Here is a 19,100-nt window from a genome sequence, read left to right as displayed (position 1 = left end):
ATGCCATCCCAGCTGCGAAAGTGTAGGACACCTCCAACTCGGTGACTCGAGAACTACCTTACCTCGCCCATAACCATTTGTAAACCGATCCAGCAATGAGTCTACCGGACCTTCCTGGAGGCACTCAAACCAATGACTTAGACATGATATCTAGGTAGCAAACGCAAACGACAATGAGACGCTGCTTTTCTGCCAACTTCTACAGCCAAAAAGAAAAAGGGCAAGGCAGCTAGCTCAATAAACAAGCATGGTCATCTCCTGAAGCATCTGACCTTATCCACTGTTCTCAGAGACTGGCGTCTCATGCTGATGTGTCAAGTGAATTGTAGGCATCCGTATACACTACCCGAACTTGCTTGCTTGCTATCCTGTGATGGAGGCATTGCCTGCCAAACATCAAGTAAACGGTCAGTCGACACACTAAGAACAATGCTTCAGCAACTCATTGCGCGCTTGTTTCTTAGAGCCTTGTTTCCTTCCCTGGCTTTCTCTGGGCAATAGCAGGACATCATCGTCCATAACAAGAACGGATACCACATAGTGTACCTGGCCCTGCCCCATCCCCCCGTCATCTTCGGTCCTCACTCTCACCCTCAACCCGTGCCGCGCCGCGCCCTCTCTGTCATCCTCAATACGAGCACGCCCCTGCCACACCCCGCCCACCGCCCCCCTCCACGCCTTTGGGCGCTACTGCGTATTCTCTCCACGTACACAATACACTCCCCTCCCATTGCTCTCCAGCCAGTTCAACCAGCTGCACATAAAGCTGCTCAGCTCCCGCCTCCTGCATCTTGCTCTACCCTACTCATTCTCTCTTGATCCAACTATTCATCTCTCTCGCTCTTCTTGATACCCTTCGCCGCCGCCTCTACCACACGAGTCTCCGCCTCTTTCTGTTAATTGGTCTTTTACGTTTCTTGTCAGGGTCTTCGATTGCGTTGAATCAACATGTGGTATGTCTCCCCCCCCAATTCCGCTCCCCGCTCTCCTGAAAGCTTGCCGGCATCCTCCCCTTCCCCTCCACCCAGCTTCTGCCAGCTGAAAAAAAGGGTCGGAGCGCCGACAGCCACGAAGGCAATTGGCATCACAGTAAGCAGTAAGCTGACGTGCACCTCTCCTCCAATAGTGGCATTTTCGGCTACGTCAACTACCTGGTGGAGAAGGACCGCCAGTTCATCCTCGACACTCTGGTGAACGGTGAGTACACCGCCTCCTCCTGAATACTTCCAATTGGAGCCACATAGCTCCACCTTATCTCGAGAGCTGTTTTGCTCACGGGCCTTTGCTTCCAACAGGTCTCTCCCGTCTCGAGTACCGTGGATACGACTCGGCCGGCCTTGCTGTCGACGGTGACAAGAAGAACGAGGTCTTCGCCTTCAAGGAGGTTGGCAAGGTCGCCAAGCTCAAGGAGCTCATCGCTGAGTCCAAGGTCGACGAGACCAAGTACTTCGACTCACATGCCGGTATCGCCCACACTCGCTGGGCTACCCACGGCCCCCCGTCTCGTCTGAACTGCCACCCCCACAGGTACGTTTGCACACCCGCAAAAACAACAGCAAACTTTCCACTTTGAATGCTTCCTTGTCATCAAAAACTCAAGTAGCTGACATGACTTCCCATCGCCTAGATCTGACCCTACCTGGGAGTTCACCGTCGTTCACAATGGTATCATCACCAACTACAAGGAGCTCAAGACCCTCTTGAGCGCCAAGGGCTTCAAGTTCGAGACCGAAACCGACACCGAATGCATTGCTAAGCTCGCCAAGTACCTGTACGACCAGCACCCCGATATTGGCTTCACCGACCTCGCCAAGGCTGTCATCAACGAGCTCGAGGGCGCTTACGGACTTTTGATCAAGTCCGTACACTACCCCCATGAGGTCATCGCTGCCCGCAAGGGTTCTCCCCTTGTCATCGGTGTCAAGACTCAGAAGCGCATGAAGGTCGACTTCGTCGACGTCGAGTACTCCGAGGAGGGTGCCCTCTCTGCCGAGGCTGCCTCCCAGAACGTTGCCCTCAAGAAGCAGCAGGACAACTTCTTGAACCCCAACACTCTGCTAGGTGCCCCCGACAAGTCGCTCCTGCACCGCTCGCAGTCGCGCGCTTTCATGACCGACGACGGCATGCCCATGCCCACGGAGTTCTTCCTCTCGTCTGACCCGTCTGCCATCGTCGAACACACCAAGAAGGTCATGTACCTTGAGGACGATGATATTGCTCACATTCACGAGGGCTCGCTGAACATTCACCGTCTTAAGAAGGCGGACGGCAGCTCCAATGTGCGCACCATCCAGACCCTGGAGCTTGAGCTTCAGGAGATCATGAAGGGCAAGTTCGATCACTTCATGCAGAAGGAAATTTTCGAGCAGCCCGAGTCCGTCGTCAACACCATGAGAGGTCGTCTCGATGCCGCCAACAAGACTGTCACCCTAGGTGGTCTCCGCTCTTACATTTCTACCATCCGCCGCTGCCGCAGAATTATCTTCATTGCATGCGGTACCAGTTATCACTCATGCATGGCCGTTCGCGGTGTGTTTGAAGAGCTGGCCGAGATCCCCATCGCCGTTGAGCTGGCTTCCGATTTCCTCGACAGACAGGCGCCCGTCTTCCGTGACGACACCTGCGTCTTCGTCTCCCAGTCTGGTGAGACTGCCGACTCTCTCATGGCTCTCCGCTACTGCTTGGAGCGCGGCGCCCTGACCGTCGGTATCGTCAACGTCGTCGGTTCCTCCATCTCTCTGCTCACCCACTGCGGTGTTCACGTCAACGCCGGTCCCGAAATCGGTGTTGCCTCCACCAAGGCCTACACCTCCCAGTTCATTGCCATGGTCATGTTCGCCCTCTCCCTTAGTGAGGACCGCGCATCCAAGCAGAAGCGTCGCGAGGAGATCATGGAGGGCCTCGCCAAGATCCCTGAGCAGATCAAGGATATCCTCACCCAGGACCAGTCCATCAAGGAGCTCTGCTCCAAGACTTTCCAGAACCAGAAGTCTCTTCTGCTGCTCGGTCGCGGTGCCCAGTTTTCTACCGCCCTTGAGGGTGCTCTGAAGATTAAGGAAATTTCCTACCTTCACTGCGAGGCTGTCATGTCCGGTGAGCTGAAGCACGGTGTTCTTGCTCTCGTTGACGAGAACCTGCCCATCATCATGATCCTCACCCGTGATGACCTCTTCAAGAAGTCGCTCAATGCCTACCAGCAAGGTAAGTTTGAAACATTAGCCAACATGAAGCTTGATCATTTGCTAACAAATCGAATAGTTATTGCTCGCAGCGGAAAGCCCATTGTCATCTGCAACCCTGGTGATGAGGAGTTCAAGACCAGCGAGGCTGAGAAGATTGAGATCCCCAAGACGGTCGACGCCCTTCAGGGTATCCTCAACGTCGTTCCCCTGCAGTTGATCGCTTACTGGCTGGCTGTTATGGAGGGGCTTAACGTCGATTTCCCTCGTAACCTGGCCAAGTCTGTCACTGTCGAGTAAACTGCTCACACAGCATGAGTGAACTTTGGTTTATTGTCGGGTGATTCGCCCCCTGGGAGTTGGGTTGCCAAAAGGGAGGATAAGCCCTTGATGCTTTTGATGTCACAGGGGGCCACAAAAAGGCGATGGCAACTTCGGAGCCCCCTGATGTATTACTGGGTATTGTGAAAATGAGGGAATGGTCCAGCATGGTAGATTTGGGCCGGTCAAGATAAAGGAGCGTATCTTTTTGAGGTTAAATGCCGTAGTCAGGCAACCTGAAGCAATGAAAACAATATTGTCTATTTCATTTGGTGTTACACACACTTGCTCGCACACGCCTGATCTCATCGTGATGCCGATAAGCCCTGGGTTGCCGGGCTTGTGCTTCTCTTCTACTACTTGCGTCTCATGAGTATTCCCACCCAAGGGATTGCCAGAGGTTATGCCGAATAACCAGTCATTGTCATTTCATTTCCTCCCATTCTCTCACTGCCTGTCTCTCTATTTCCCAAAGATGCCTGTGTCTGTCCCTTCCCCTTCTTTAGTTCACCTGCGTGCCGTAGCCGCGGATCCGTTCCGCAAACTTCCAGCTTTGCTTCTCAAGCTTCTCACTCTCCTTCAAGTCGACTCCATCCTTGGTCACTACAGCAATCGAGTAGGAATCCGAGCTGCGCGCGTCACGGTAGAAGAGAACCTTCATACACTCCTTGATCACATCGACGGCCTGCTCCTTGGAGAGCTTGGCGGCGGTCTCCTCGTCAGGGGCGTAGCGACGCATGATGGGTTGGGCGAGGGCTGAGCCGAAACCCGTTGCCAGGGAGGGGGAGGTGAAGGTGGTGCCGAGCAGATCGGCGGCGGCGAGGAAGGGCTTGTTGTTGTCGTCGAGGCCGGCGACGAGAAGGTGGTTCCAGAGAGGATCGAAGTCGGAGCGGCGCTTGTAGAGGAGCTTGGAGAGATACTTGTGGAGGTTCGCGGCGTTGAGCCGGGCGGGGGCGTCGTTGGCCAGGTCGTAGGACTCCTCAATGTCGAGGCCTGAGAGGTGGCGGTCGAGGTATTGCATGTCGGAGACGTCGCCGCCGAAGCCCACGACGGTGGAGTTGGCGAAGGTGCGGAGACGCTTGACATCGGTGAATCGGGCGAGCGAGCCGTAGGATGCTATATGAGAGAACAGTTGTTAGCTTTCAATGCTTGAAAAGTATAGTGCCAGCACAGGACGGCAATGGGGGGCGAGCAAAGACAAAGACGTACCCAGGTTGTCGGCGGCGATGACGACACCTTCGCTGAACTTGATGGCGATGACTGATGTACCCGTAACGATGGGAGCCTGTGTCGCTTGGTTGGGACCATTGGTGTTCATGTACGAGCCATCGTAGGCTCCGTAGACGTCGTCTCTAGGCTAAGAGGAGGGGTTCCGGGTTGTTAGTCCACGATGCGAGGCTGAGATTCCCGGGAAGGAGGGGAGGGGGAGAGACTGGGGATTGCGTACACGGCCCCAAGCTTGCGGTCTGTGATCCATAATTTCTGATATTTGTGTGGTTTGGTGATCGAGATGATGAAAGGTGGTCGGAAAGGAGGATTGGCTTCGTCGTTGTTGCAAGTTCGTGGGTGGGTTCTGAGATGGTTTGGTATGTGAAGTTGATTGAAGCTTGTCCGGGGTGAGCTTCGCGTCCCGTGGGTGCCTCTGCAGGCCGCCTGGCTGGCTGGCTGACTGGCTGACAGGCCAGTTGCTCCTGCTCCCGCCGCCGCTAGAGCTACTGCGTCAGGGCTCTGGTGCCTGACAAACGGGGCCGCAAGTTTGGGGTGGGCTTGCCAAAAATGGTCAGCTTGGAGCTGCTGTGGTGGGTGATTGGAGGTGGCGTACTCGGTACTCTGTTTTGCACCCTTTTATCACCGTATCTTGGTACTCGGTACATCAGAGCTTCAGGGGTGGATGGTCAAACAAACAAGGAGGCAGACCAAGTTCAGTCGCATTGCTCACAGTCCCTCGTCATTCTGTCAACACCACGGACGGCAATTGTGGTGTCGAAAACACACCCCCGACACCCCCGACTCCCACGATTGGCCTGATCCTAGCCTCAATACCGCTCGCACTCGATTCGCCCTATCCAGCCCCTTCCGGATTGCCCTATCGCGATCGACCATCACCACCAAACATCTCCCGGCTCGCTCCAAAACACCAACCTCGGCCCACTCAAAAGTTCACAACATGTTGACAGCAATCGGCCGCGCCGCCGCCCAGCGCGTGCTCCTACGCACTGCCCCGTTGGCAGTCCCGCGAACCCAGCTTGCTGTCGCGCGCGCAGCGTCTTGCCGCGGCTTCTCGACCTCGCAATGGGCGCGCATGCCTGCCACCAAGGCGGCGACAACCACTAAAACCAAGACGAAGACCACGGCCGCCAAGGAGAAGCCCGCCAACAAGGCCAAGAAGCCCGCCGCTAAGAAGCCCAAGGCGAAGAAGAAGGTCGCGGTGAAGAAGGCTGCGCCCAAAAAGAAGAAGGTCAAGAAGGTGGTGCTCACGCCCGAGCAGCAGAAGAGGCTTAGGGTGCGGGAGTTGAAGACGGCAGCGCTGCTGGAGGAGCCGAAGAAACTCCCAACGAACACATTCCGGGTGTATGCTGAGCAACAATTTGCTACGGAGCCCACCTCAGACTTGAAGTTGACCGACCGGGTCAAGGGCATCGCCGAGTCCTACAAGAACCTGTCCTCATACGACGTCCAGGTAAGGGCTGACTCTCTGTCTTGTTCCCTCTCCTGCGGATCCCCAACAGGAGCCCCTCGATGCATATCAAAACGATAGACTGACAAACCTGAAATGCGTAGCGTCTTGAAGAGATCGCCGAAGCCAACAAGCTCACCAACGACGCGGCCTACAAGTCGTGGGTTGCGACGCTTCAGCCAACGGTTGTGGCCGAGGCCAACCGCGCCCGCGCGAGGCTCCGCAACCTCACCGGCAAGCAGGTCCCGCGGACCATCCGCGACGACCGCCTCCCCAAGAGGCCGCACAACGCCTACGCGCTCTTCGTCAAGGCGCGATTCGGCAGCGGCGACTACTCCAACCACACTGGCAAGGCGAGTGAGAACATGCAAGCCATTGGCAACGAGTGGAAGCAGATGTCACCACCCGAGAAGGTCGCGTACGAGGAGCTCGCCAAGGCTGACTTTGACCGTTGGGAGCGCGAGTCGCTGGAAATCTTGGGCCATGTCGCCAAGCGTAGCCCTTCTCCCGAGTAAGAAAAGTTCACTCAGCTCAGGTCACGAACCTGAACGGTAGTCCTTTTCTTTCTCTTCTCGAGGATTCCCCTCGAGGAATAAAATCCACCCCGCGGCGTCGAGTGTCAAAAAAAGTAGGATATGCCTGAGCGAGTTCAGCAGAGCGATGAAACGTGTACGAGGAGGAGCAAGTCGGGAAGAGGAGGGTATGCTTATTGGTTTTCCTTGTTCTGTACAGAGTCGGAATTGCTAGAAGGATCGGTCGATGTTCCTTAGCTGTATTTCAGATACCAAATGTCAAAGAGAGGTTTCGCGACCAGGACGAAAAGTCCAAATTGCTCCCTATATACCATTTTGAAGGTGCGCCCATTGTTTGTTTCTATGCTAACCCGGCTGTTTGCGCCGTATCCAAATTTGTCAAGCAATACCGCCCTGTCGAGCCCCTTGCCTTATGCAAACGCCTCGCTAAGCCAAGAAAAACAGGAAGGAAGAAAAGCCAAATACAAACTGCCCGCCGTATAGTCTCCCAACCTACTACATTCCTTCGTCAGGCTCGCCCTCCACGCTCTCCCCAGAGTCAGAGTTTTCGTGGCCATTGGTGATGATGATCACATCGCCCGCACCGTCCAGCCACCTCGCAGCATCCTTCTTCAGGGCCCGTTCGCTCGCCAGGTACAAGGCCAGATAGATGTGGCCGACGATATGGCCCCAGCAGTACACGCGTATCCAGGACCAGTCCTCTGCGCGTTTACACCAGACCCCCCATCCCGCGAACCCTTCGAGGATGTAATCCGTCAAAAAGTGCCAGGCTCGCTCGCGGAGACTCGGTCGCCAGCCTGTCCAGTCTAGGTGCCAGTGACCTCGCTCAAAAGGACGCAGATCCCTCGTCTGTTCGACTGGGGCAAAGCGCTTCGAGATCTTGAGTTGGCGGGCCAGCTCCTTCAGCTTAGGCGTCAGGAGATCATCTGGCGTCAGCTCGCTGGTTCCAACTGGGGGGCCGACGGGGTGGATCTCGACACATGCGAGGTAGCTCAAGTGCCTCTCATTAGGAGGTCGTTGAGGTCTGAAGAGATTGCTGGGCCCAGGACCTACGTCTGAGGAGCTTCTCGTGATGACCGACCTCGATTCTGAGATGGGCGCTGATCGTTTGTGCCGTTTGGATGGAAGTGGGGGCTCAGAGCCGGCTCGGTTTGGCGAAGACGGTATTGCTCTCTTCCGAGACGGTTGGCAAGGCGTGTCCTGTATTATCTGCTCAAAGGGAGAGCTGACAAGAGGCGGTCGCTTGAGAGCAGGAAACGGCGTGTTGAGGATAATAGCATCTGCAGATATGGGGGAGGCCGCCGGAACTGGAGTGGCATTGCTCTTGACCGCCAGGGAGTTGCTCGACGTTACGAGAACAACCTGGCCATCGTCTTCGTCCTCATTGCAGTCTTCCTCTATGGCTGGCGTCCCCGTGGCGAATACTTCTGGAATTTGCTGTCGGCTTGCCTCTGGGGACAGTTGTTGAGATTCCTCATCGAGTTGGCTATCGAACTGCCCTGCTAGATGTTCAAAGAGCCGACTCGGGGATGAGAACTCGGCCAGGCTGATGTTATATGACGGCTGAGAGTCACCGACGACACTTGGAGGAGCTACCCAACTAGCCTGCGTTGGCTGTGAATCTGCCACAGGTTGAGACGAAGGTGGTAAGTCTCTAGATGCAAGTGGCCGACCGAGGCCCGGGGAATTCCTATTGTCCAAGACACTCCTGAAGGACAGCTGCTGTGATTCGAATGATCCAAAAGCGGCGGGGTATAGAGGTGGCGAGGGTGGTATATGTGGTGGTGATGAGGTTGCCAGTTGAGTTGTTTCGCTCTCGAGGTTCGGCACATCTGACCAAGCAGGTAACGCTGGCGGCTCGGCCTCTGAGCTGGGGATAGCTTCGACATCTTCTTCCTCTTCTGATGGTTTGCTCAAAATATTGGTCTGTCTTGTTGGGACAAAATCCAGATATGCCTGTGCAAGGGCTCGGTAGCGCACATCATCAATGTTCCTGCACGGCGCTGTGACGTGCACTAGGATCTCCACGTTGTCATGTGCCTCCATGACAACCTCACTGCGATACTGGAGAGCACATTCATCTCCAAGAGCAAGCGCCAAGATGCATAATAATGGAAGGTGTTTTTCGTGAGGTCCAAAGAGATGGAGCAGTTATTAAGGACGATATTTTATGGTGGCTTTTTTCAAAAATAGGTGCGAAGGAGAATAAGAGGATGCTCGTCCAGAACTCTTTGCCTAAGAATATGTCAGGCTCAAAGTGAAGGTGAAGTCTAAGGAAACGCGCCTGCATCGCAGTTGAAAGTCAGTGCTCTTCAAGGTGGGGCACCTTGTTGCATTCCCCCCTGCATCTCACGTCGTGGTGAATGCGGAAGCAGACACGCACCTCGCCGGCCCCACCACATCAGCGCCAAAGAAAGTTGGATGTTCTGCGAGGTATTCTCTGGCCTGTTCTCCATACGGATAGCCTAAATACAATTAGCGTCACTCAGAGAGTTCAAAAGTAGCTGTACTGATTCTGTAGGGGTAGTCTTGCCTAGTTGTCGCGTACTCGGTACTCAAGCTGTCCTTCGAAATTGGACCAGATAATCTGAAGCTTGGCCCATCTGGTGCTGTGCCATTACCCCAGAAATCCTCAGTTCAGGGGACCAGAGACAACAGACCACGCCAATTAATTCTCCTTTCCCAGAGCCTCCTCCAACTCCTTCACCTCAGCCCGTGAGAACACCCCGACAACCACCCTCTCTCCCGCCCAAAAAACCAGCAGCGCCGCAAACATGTCTGCAAAGCCCACAACACCCCCCAACCTGGGCAAGGTCCTCGTCGTTGGCGGCAACGGCTTCCTCGGCCACCATGTGGTCAACCAGCTCCTGGCCGGCGACCGCTGGGCCGTCGCATCCGTCGACGTGGTAGATCTCCGCTGCGCCAACAACCGCAACCCCAAGGCCAACTATCACGAGGCAGACATCACCGACGTAGACAAGATCAAGTCCCTCTTCGAGAACGTCAAACCCGACGTCGTCATCCACACCGCCTCCCCCGCGCCTCAGGGCGACAGCGCCATTGCAAAGGATCTCTTCCGCAAGGTCAACGTTGACGGCACCGCTTCCATCATCGCCGCCTGCCAGGCTGCCTCCGTAAAGGCTCTCGTCTACACGTCGTCCGCAAGTATCATTAGCGACAATGCCACCGATCTCATCAATGCCGACGAGCGCTGGCCCGTCATCCGCGGCGAACTGCAGACGGAGTACTACTCCGAGACCAAGGTGCGCGCGCCAGCCTACAAACTCCTACACTCCGTTGCTCTTCCAACGCGCTGGCCAATATCCTCTGCTTCTCCTTGAAGCGTTGTTGTGTTACCAATGACTGACATGTGACCATCCATAGGCCGCCGCAGAAGAATTGGTCCTCGAAGCAAACCGCCAAGACCCCTACCCCCTCCTCACATCCGCCATTCGCCCCGCGGGCATCTTCGGCGAGGGCGACACCATGGTGACGCACCAAATGGTCAAGATCTACCGCGAGGGCAAGACGGGCGTCCAGCTCGGCGACAACGACAACCTCTTCGACTTCACCTACGTCGGCAACGTCGCCCACGCCCACCTCCTCGCAGCCCGCCTCCTCCTCGCGACCGCCGCCTCCTCCATCACGCCCCTCGACCACGAAAAGGTCGATGGCGAGGCCTTCCTCGTCACAAACGACAGCCCCATCTACTTTTGGGATTTCGCCCGCGCCATCTGGCGCGCCGCCGGCTCCGACAAGGGCACCGACCACGCCTGGAAGATTTCCCGCGAGTTCGGCATCGCCCTGGGCTTCTGCTCCGAAATCTTCTTCGCCATCATCGGCAAGCCGCCCATCTTCAACCGCCAGCGCTGCATCTACAGCTGCATGACGCGCTACTACAACATCAGTAAGGCTAAGCGCCTGCTCGGGTACCGACCCATTGTCAGCCTTGACGACGGCATCAAGAGGGGCGTGCAGTGGTTCCTGGACCAAGAGAAGGCTGGTAAGGTGGCTGTAAAGGCATGAACGACGCTGTTACAAAGGCGATGACGTTTATGATGAGGGAGGATGGTGTTCAAGGAATATGAGTCCTTCATGTTAAAGAAAAAGTTTTCGGAGATTTTTCATCGTATATACATATACAACCTCAATGCCAGAGGGAACTAATAAACGGCCAGGAAGTGGTCATGTCATGAGCAAGCACTCACTACCTCCAATGCTTTCTTCTTTGCATTTTTCTTCGTTCAAGCAGGCTTTGTAAATGGGCTGGGAATATTATTTGCTTGCAACGAGAGCAGAAACATGTTTGCACACATATCCAGAGGGAGTAGTTGGAGAAAACCCGCAGGCGATGCTTGGCCTGTCCTATTCGCACTGGCGGAACTACCTAGGTGGTCCTTTTACTCCATCCATAGCTACACGGAGGAGCGTCCCTCAAAGGCGATCAACAGACGAGGCTTTCCCAATCCTTCCAACCCCTTTCTCAAGATGCGCGCAAATGTGGCGCACTGTTCGGCCTTCCCCCTCCCCGGCTCCAAATCATGCCACAAATGTAATCCGACATCTCCCACTTTCAACAAAAGAAGCGAAGCTATACTAGGTCTCGTGCGCAAGCCAAGAAGAAACGAGGCCAGCTGTCCAGCTCGAGACATATCAATCAAACCAGACCGGTATCGCCCATCGACAAGTCAATGGGCCTAGGGCCTTTACTCCAAACAAGCCAGGGTCAAACCAAGACCACCAATCCTCTTTCCCCTCCCTTTCCAGTAGACGATAGGATCGTATTTTGTGCGAAGGAACACCAGCAGACCGTAAGGATACCTCATTCCGTATCGATCCGATGCTTCACTCTCGGAGAAGCCAAGAAGCAGAGGGTTTGACAAAGTGTCGGAAGAGAACTTTGAAAAGAAATAAAAAAAATCATTCATGCCGCCTTGTCGTGAGTTGAGTAGCCGAACAAAAGAAAAGTCTTTTGTCCTTTTTGATGGAAAAACGGGTGGAAACGCCGCCAACAATGCATGGATATGTGACTCTCCGAAACCCCAAATCGCAGTCCCAATAGAATGCGTAGCAAGTGATGTGAGCCTCGTAGAAAATCACTCTTCGATATGTGTGTAGTTTTGCTGTTGCGGTTTGGTTTGGTTGGATTATGTGTTTCCACCTACGCCAACACCGCTGTTCTGTCTTCCCCAAACCCCACCTGACTGGCGCCATTCTCTCTTTTGAGCTTCCGAAGGGCCTTCGGTGTCTGAATGCTCATACTGGCTTCCGCCATAGGGTGAAGGGTGGCCATTTTCTTCATGCGGCCGCCATCTCTGGGGTGGTGTACCAGGATTGGGTTGGTTGAAAGGAGGAATGGGCATGGGCGGTTCCTGCACAGTGCGGACGCTGCTCTCTTGTTGTTGCCACAGAGCGGGGTCAGTCTCAACCCTTCGGGGAGGGGGCCGGGATGAGTTGTCTGGTCTGTTAAAGACCTCATTGACTTCGCCCAACCCTGGCCTTTGACCCATGCGATCCTGGTAACGCTTAAGGATGTCCTTGGTAGTGAGATCGGCAGTGTTGCCAAACACAAACGGATCGTTGACCATTTCCATTAGCTCGTCAGGAACCTACAAGAAGTAATTAGTAATGCGAACTAGCTAGTGACGGGACAGCAATCTTACCAGGCACATCTCTTCGATAGACGTGATCATATCGTTCACGGCGACAATGGCGAACATGGGGTCGCTGTCCAGAGCAGGCGCTTTGTTGCTGTTGTACAGAATGTTGGGTGCAATAACGGTTGCCAGATTCTTGATGTCCATCCTAGATCCGGCTTCTTCATCCACTTGGTGGAAGGATCCAGCCCACTTCAAGAAGCAGAACAGAATCTCCAAGCAGTCTCGGTGAGCCTTGGGCAAGAGACAGCAGATGAGGTGCAGATACGACTTGCGCTTCGCGTCGTCCTGGATCTTGGCGACAGAAATCCAAAGCTTCTGGAGCTTGAAAGTCAATAGAGGATCGGGCAGCTCACGCAAATAGCGCTTCAGCAAAGCGGCAACCTGCACAACAGGCTGGTCCATAAAGCTAATGCTGTCGCAGCCTTCACGGTCGATTCTTTCGCAAAGTTCAGACAGCTTCTTGATGTTGCCGTTCTTTCGGAAAACACCCTCAACGGAAAGATCCATCTTTCTCATGGATGAGATGAGGTCATCGATGATTGCAGGAATCTTCAGTGTTCCGGGACCTACACCGTCTGTCGACTCGGCGCCATCCTTGTCAATGATGACATCCAAGGGTACTCCGAAAATGCCCTTCTTCTTGACATTCTTCGGCCGGTCGTTCTTGAAGGCCTTGCCCAAGTTCTTCCAGAACGTGGGCTGCTTTCTCGACTCGATAAAGCTCAATAACTCTTCCAGAGGGAATTCGTTCTCAACGGCAGGGGCCAGAGTCAAGACTGCCAGGTGACGCACAATAAAGTACTCCAATCCCGAGAGCTCCGAAAAGTACTTCCGTCCCAGACGCTGAGGCATCGCGTCGCCCATGCGCAACTCAGCCTCTCTACCTGCCGACTGCGATCTTTGATGTCCCATGGGGTCGGTTGCGGGGGATCGGAAGAGTTCCTGGCGGTTGGGCTTATATTGTTGCTCTTTGACTTGTTCGGCAGCAACGATTCGCGGGATATCATCCAGCGTCAGAGCGTCCTGGTGGTTGAACATTTTGTCCGTTGTGCCTTCGTCGTTTGGGCCTCGTCGTTCTTCGAGAATATGGAGGTCCCCATCAGCTCGACCTAAGTCTTCGCCTGCCGATCCTGGGCGAACGCTGCGTCCCTCGGGCCCGTCCATGATGCGCGACGTTCTCGCCTTGCGAAAGCTTGAAGACAAATGCTTATCGAGACGAGTACTTCTCAATCGGCGAACATCATTCAGCGTGTTCTCGTAGGAAGACTCGCGATTGTGCTCCCGTTGATCTCCAGCGTACGACTTCGAGCGGTTGTCTGAGTTTAGGTAGGGTGCTTCTCCGGGAGCCAAAGTTCGGGCACCCTCGCCTGGACCATAACCATCCGAGTTCTGGTCATCGTTTTGCCGAGGCAAAGCGCCATTGCTTCGCAGGATGTCCAGTAACCTCGCGAGCGCCACCTTCAACAAGAAAACGTACTGCTGAAGCTTGGTTACATGCTCAAAAGGCGGCATATCATCACCATTGGCGCCGATGCAGTTGTTGCAGTAGATCTTCTTGTCAAAGGCATTGTAGCGAGCATCTTCCAGCTTGCGACCGATATCTCTTGTGCAACGTGAGCAGCTGACGCAGGCGATGTGCCATCGCCGGTCGGAGTTCTTCGCACACTCGTCTTCGACGGACTTGTTGCAGAGTGCACAGTGATCAGAATCTTTCGCCGAAAGACGCGAGTTGCCCGTAATAGCCTGGAGGGTGTTGTCGTCAGGCTTGACGCTGTCCAGTTCGCTCAGGTCATCCAGGAATTGGTAAATGCCGTCGGAGCTCTTAGACTCCTTCTCAAGGCGTAACGCTCCCTGCAGACAAATTCGAATGAGAAGCTTGAGGTAGTGGGCCAGACCCGTGACTAGAGACAATAACTCCTGAGTGACGCCAAGCTTGCGGGCTCCTGTGTCCTGGGTCTTGGACAGCAGCGAGAAGAAAGATACTATCTTTTTGCACAGAAGCTTGGCCTCACGACCGTACGACAATCCTATTTCTGGGCTGTTAGCGAAGAACGTGATCCGAGAGTATGGCTATTCAAAGCTCACCCTTCAGCTTAAGTTGATCCATGGAGTAGTCCAGGCGATCAGCAGACTGGAACAAGATCTCAACGTGCCAGATAAACTTCTTGGCGACCAGCACGCCGTCGACATAGGCGCCGTTGCTCACGTGGAGGAGCATGTCGGAGATGCATGCCGCAGAAGACTCTTCGAAAGTTGACAGAACGCTCCAAATACGGTAGACCTTCTCCTCCATGCGCTCTTCCTCCTCTCTAATGATGTCGCGCGTCGCGGGGTCGTCGGTCTCCTGGGGTAATTCGGAGGGGTCGCTCGGCTGCGTGAGTCGCACGTTCCAAAATTTGTGGATCATGTAGCACTCGGGATGCCAGTGCTGGTTCTGGCCGTTCCTGTAAATTTCCACAAACTGCTTGAGAATTGCAGTCTGGCAGCCATTGCATCTTTGCGCAAACTGCGTAGAGTAATGGTAGTGACAATACACGTTGCCATCGTGCTCGTAGTAACTGTCCTGCGCGCCAAAGACCGTGGGACACAGGGAGCATGTGAAATGGTCGACGTGATACTTTCGGTCGAGAGCGGTTATATAGGAGCCTCGAAGGGCACCACCGCACTGGAAACAAAGTAAACCCAGCCGGCGGAAGTAGTCTGTCTCGCACAGAGGATACTGCCCTTCACTACCCTCGTCATCGACGGGGAAGAACTTGGAGGCTACAATCTGACCGCAATCCTGGTGGTAAAACTCGAGTTAGAACAATCGGGGAAGGACAGGAGATATTCTGAAGACCTACACGACACTTGAAGCAATCCAAGTGAAAGGTTCCGTCCAGTGCGCGAACAAATTGGCCGGTGAGAGGCTCTCCACACTTCTTACAGGTCCTCTGTTGACCGCTGGCTGACCGCCCACCTCCTCTTCCCTTGGATCTACTGCGTTCACCGCTCCGCCTTGAGTCGCCCTCCCGACCAGGTGTTCTGGGACCGGGTGAACGTGAGGGCTGTTGTGAGCGGTAATTTCTTTCGGGAGTTCTTCTTCCTCCATTCTGCCAGACTCCATCACCGGGATAACCAGGTTCCATAGGGGTAGCGGCGGGGTGGGCTTGCAAGCGGTCGTCTGGCGCCCCATGATCGTAATCCGACGCCATGGTGCAGTAGTGTTCGCGTCGTCTTGTCTGCGCGTGGTGTGTTCGATTGCAACTCTTCACTGGTAGGGCGGGTTGAATTGGAAAGCGGCCCGTCAGCCTTGAGTGTCGGAGGTGGGAGTTGCCAGGAAATTATCGGTCGGCATCAGCTGGGCTGCGAAAATGCCGGGGGGTGGTCGTGGTGGAATGGGTAGGTAGGTATGTACTGGGGTCGAGAATTGAAGAAAAGGGTCGTCGTCGCACGGCGGCGGTATCGTGCTGGGCGATAGTAAATAATTCGGGTAACGGCCGTCAGGTACTCGCGAGACTGGCGGGAGACGGATAGCCACGTCGCAGGCGCTGGGCTGAAGGGGATGGCGGTGGTGAAAGTGGTGGTAGTCGGGATTGGGATTGGGAGTCGGTCGAGTACGAATAGTCGGGGGTCAGGGTGAGGGTGAGGGCGTGGGTGAGAAGAGGGTCGGGGAGGATGGGTCGGGGTCGTTGAGGTTAGGTTGTTGGCTTGTGGTAGTGGAGCAGCCCAGCAGCAACAGGGCGACGTTTGGAGCAGGAGCTGAAATGCTGCCAGCGACCGACCGAACACTTTCGTCTCTCGTCTCGTCTCGTCCGAAGAAAGGAAGGCGGAAATGAGATTGAGAAGAAAAAAAACCACACAAGGGCGGACCACAGTAGTAATGCAAGGCTAAGTGATGCGGGAGGGGAAAATAGGTAAAACCTAGAAACGTCCTGTCCTGGGCGTCGTACACGTAGTGGCAGTGGTCGCAGTCCAAAGTCCAGCACCAACACCGGCTGGAGAAAAGGGAAAAAAAAGGGGCCGGGTAGAGGATGATCAAAGGAGTGTGGGCGAAGGAGCGGTGGTGGTTTCGTTGTGAGGCGTTCGTTGCTGGCCGTAGGGAGATTTAGTGTGGGCTTGATCGGCTGCACCCAAAAAGATGGGCGAATCCCAGGGCCGGACTGTACTGTGGGTGCAGATGTGGGTGATATGAAGGTAAATAAATGGGCGGTAGAGTCCAAACCCTCTATCGTATTTTCCCCCCTTCTTTTGCCTTTTGTTTGTTCGTACCTTAAGCCTCGAGCACGCAGAAAAGGTACCTCGGGAGGAAGAACGTAAGGCAAGGTAAGGAAGGTATGGGAAGATGAGGTCCTACGTAGGTAAAAGGTATTGTTATGAGGCGCCAAAAGTGAGGTAGTGGTGTGCACTGTTGCCGTGCCTGCTTCTTGTGTGGTGTGGTTTGTGCGGGTGGAAGGTAAGGTAGTGTACCTTAGGGGTATGGAAGGCAGTGGAGAGCAGCCGGCGGTAAGGCGAGCAAGACAGAGCGGAGTGAGAGCTGGGCGGGCGGGCATGGAATGGGAGAGCCGAGAGAGAGCGAGAGAGTGAGACTTGGGTCGGGTTTCTTACGCAATAACGTACTCCGTAGGTAATACCTACCTACCTATCTACCTACCTACTTCAGGCAGGTACCCAAAGTGCATTGGAGGTTCCTTACGTTACGAGAAGCGGACACCCAGGCACGCAGGAAGGCAGGCACCTCGCACTACGGAAAGTGTAAGGTACCTTCCCGTCCCTTCCTCCTTCGGATACCCAAATTACTCCTCACTGCCGTAAGGCGCTAAGACTGGGGATCATCGTCTCTATGCACTGTTTGGGTTCTTCAGAGACGCTGGCTTCTGGCGTCACAGAGGATGGCTTCTTTTTTTATTTTGCCCGTCTCCTTCCATCCAAACTCCCTAGTCTGTCTGCGACGAGGTTAAAGGATACGACGGCTTACCTACGCAGTACTTGATGTACAAATTCAGGTCTTCCCGGCCAATGAGAACGAAGGTGACAACAGGATTGACCTTCAAGTCATCGACGTTGGGCTTTGCTGTCCATACCTATCAGTAGGTACCTCATTGAGCCTGCACCTGCATGGAGGCACTCCCGCTCTCTCCCACATTTCCCAGCCCGATTAAGACGGCGAGTCCTCCGTCGTCTGTACTGAGTACGAATCCATACCTGTCAGGCAATCTCCAACGAGAGGAACTTGTCCAAGTAGAACAGCCAGCACCTGGCAACAGAAGCCGTCTGCCAGGTAATGCCTTGCCGGGGTGACTCTCATTGGGCGCCCCCCTCCCCCCCCTCTTCTCCCAGCGGAGAACGGGACAAGTCTGTCTCGTCCTCACTGGACATGGAAAGGGAACCCGTGATGATGATGGGGATCCAATGCTATTTACAGTGGAATTGCAATGCTCCTGCCAGGACGAGCGTGTGGATACCGTACCTTGGCCCCCATTGGCGCTTCAACCGAGGAATCAAGTTGACGTCTGTGCACGGTCCACTGCAAAGATGCCCGCGCAGCGGAGAAGGAGGAGGGGCTTCACAGCATTTTTGGGTGCTTGGCCGAGCAGGAACGAGGTCAGGAGCAGACAATCTGACCCGGAAAGGCGAGACGTTGCCTTCCTGTCGAAACCTTACCCCCAAAGTTTCTTACATAAGATACCAAGGCACGTTTTCACAAAACCTTGATTTCTAAGCCCGATGATGACAGTCAGTCAATTCTTCTGTGAGAAAAAGTCACGAAATTCAATTCACCCAGGATGCCCGCCTTGGAGAAAGCTGTGGTTATGAAAGTTGCAAAAAAAAGCATCCGATCACCTGCACCATCACGTGGATCTGGCTGATCTTCGGCCATCTCCCTCCTTGGGATGATCTCGAAACGGGGCTCCACCAAAATTTGGATATACGAGTTTACTTTGGATAAACGCCGATGCAAGCTTCGGGAAAGATTGATCTAAAGTAACATTGCCGTCGTATGTAATCTGCTGATCCCAACGGGCCTGCTCCACCCATCTAACGACTCATCGTGAGCCTCGGGACAGGATCAGGGACCTCACTCGGTCTCGGAACTTGTTCACCAGCTTCTTCTCGCAAGCGTGCTGGTCTTTCTCAACCCTTTTTACTTGTTCAACCTCCATCAGATCGCTTCTGAGTGCTTCATCAGTCTCTTATACATCTTGCGCAACCCCAAGATATGTTTGCACCCTTAGCCACTTCCTTGTCTCTCATCTTGCCTTGTGTCGTCTTCAGATCAGACTTTTTTTTGTGATTCCTATGCAGCCATCTGTAGTTACAAAACATGCTTGGTCCAGATTGTGGTCTTGCTTACCCGTTGCTGTGTCGTCCGATAGTTCGACCGATGCCATGGTCGGAACAGCTAGCAACACGCTACAGCGACCCATCTGCCGTGCAATCGTCTGGTTTTCGGTCCTTACGTGAATAGGTTGGCTCGAGTAATATCGTGGTCTGTGTAGATGACAGTGTACGATTCAGATTCTCAGCGGTGCAGAGGGACACGGTTTGAGTGGACATGGTGATGCAGCCAGGCATCACTTTTGCTTGAATTGGTTTGCTGCATGTACCATCTGAGCGCCCTTGGGGAACATTGCGTATGAGTAGAGTCAATCTCGGCCTCTTCCAGAAAGGTTCTGCCTTATTCTCTTATGAGTTAAGCGCTCTATCCAGCATCGTTCCATAAGATACGATGTCAGAAGTCCAGTGCTAA

General features: G+C 54.4%; 6 protein-coding genes across 6 annotated transcripts; 3 read left to right on the top strand and 3 right to left on the bottom strand.

Moving 5' to 3' along the window:
- The first annotated feature begins 739 nt into the window (after positions 1 to 739).
- Positions 740 to 3,756, top strand: BDZ83DRAFT_600402 (glucosamine-fructose-6-phosphate aminotransferase). The gene is made up of 5 exons (XM_060507033.1): positions 740 to 953; positions 1,127 to 1,197; positions 1,296 to 1,527; positions 1,628 to 3,201; positions 3,259 to 3,756. The coding sequence occupies exons 1-5, from the start codon at positions 949 to 951 to the stop codon at positions 3,477 to 3,479; spliced, it is 2,103 nt and encodes a 700-aa protein (XP_060370786.1). The 5' UTR covers positions 740 to 948; the 3' UTR covers positions 3,480 to 3,756.
- Positions 3,757 to 5,101, bottom strand: BDZ83DRAFT_600396 (proteasome A-type and B-type). The gene is made up of 3 exons (XM_060507032.1): positions 4,948 to 5,101; positions 4,710 to 4,857; positions 3,757 to 4,616 (listed from the first exon to the last, which is right to left on the bottom strand). Exons 1-3 carry the CDS (start codon positions 4,975 to 4,977, stop codon positions 4,003 to 4,005), a joined length of 792 nt encoding a protein of 263 aa, XP_060370785.1. The 5' UTR covers positions 4,978 to 5,101; the 3' UTR covers positions 3,757 to 4,002.
- Positions 5,102 to 5,114: 13 nt separating this feature from the next.
- BDZ83DRAFT_600395 (uncharacterized protein) lies at positions 5,115 to 6,997 on the top strand. Its single transcript, XM_060507031.1, has 2 exons — positions 5,115 to 6,180; positions 6,282 to 6,997. Exons 1-2 carry the CDS (start codon positions 5,392 to 5,394, stop codon positions 6,690 to 6,692), a joined length of 1,200 nt encoding a protein of 399 aa, XP_060370784.1. The 5' UTR covers positions 5,115 to 5,391; the 3' UTR covers positions 6,693 to 6,997.
- BDZ83DRAFT_600392 (uncharacterized protein) lies at positions 6,998 to 8,960 on the bottom strand. Its single transcript, XM_060507030.1, has 2 exons — positions 7,155 to 8,960; positions 6,998 to 7,031 (listed from the first exon to the last, which is right to left on the bottom strand). The coding sequence occupies exon 1, from the start codon at positions 8,754 to 8,756 to the stop codon at positions 7,206 to 7,208; it is 1,551 nt and encodes a 516-aa protein (XP_060370783.1). The 5' UTR covers positions 8,757 to 8,960; the 3' UTR covers positions 6,998 to 7,031; positions 7,155 to 7,205.
- A 178-nt stretch (positions 8,961 to 9,138) lies between these two features.
- BDZ83DRAFT_332938 (3-beta hydroxysteroid dehydrogenase/isomerase) lies at positions 9,139 to 10,938 on the top strand. The gene is made up of 2 exons (XM_060502427.1): positions 9,139 to 9,973; positions 10,095 to 10,938. Exons 1-2 carry the CDS (start codon positions 9,485 to 9,487, stop codon positions 10,734 to 10,736), a joined length of 1,131 nt encoding a protein of 376 aa, XP_060370782.1. The 5' UTR covers positions 9,139 to 9,484; the 3' UTR covers positions 10,737 to 10,938.
- Positions 10,939 to 11,857: 919 nt separating this feature from the next.
- On the bottom strand, positions 11,858 to 15,564 carry BDZ83DRAFT_566150 (RhoGAP domain-containing protein; the record flags this gene model as incomplete). Its single annotated transcript, XM_060503829.1, has 4 exons — positions 11,858 to 12,319; positions 12,374 to 14,397; positions 14,456 to 15,152; positions 15,214 to 15,564. The coding sequence occupies 4 exons, from the start codon at positions 15,562 to 15,564 to the stop codon at positions 11,858 to 11,860; spliced, it is 3,534 nt and encodes a 1,177-aa protein (XP_060370781.1).
- Between the last annotated feature and the right edge of the window lie 3,536 nt (positions 15,565 to 19,100).

Source organism: Colletotrichum acutatum (assembly GCF_030867785.1).
Source record: "Colletotrichum acutatum strain CBS 112980 chromosome Unknown BDZ83scaffold_5, whole genome shotgun sequence".
In the NCBI taxonomy this organism is placed as follows: Eukaryota; Fungi; Ascomycota; class Sordariomycetes; order Glomerellales; family Glomerellaceae; genus Colletotrichum; species Colletotrichum acutatum.
This window is presented reverse-complemented; position numbering and strand designations above follow the sequence as displayed.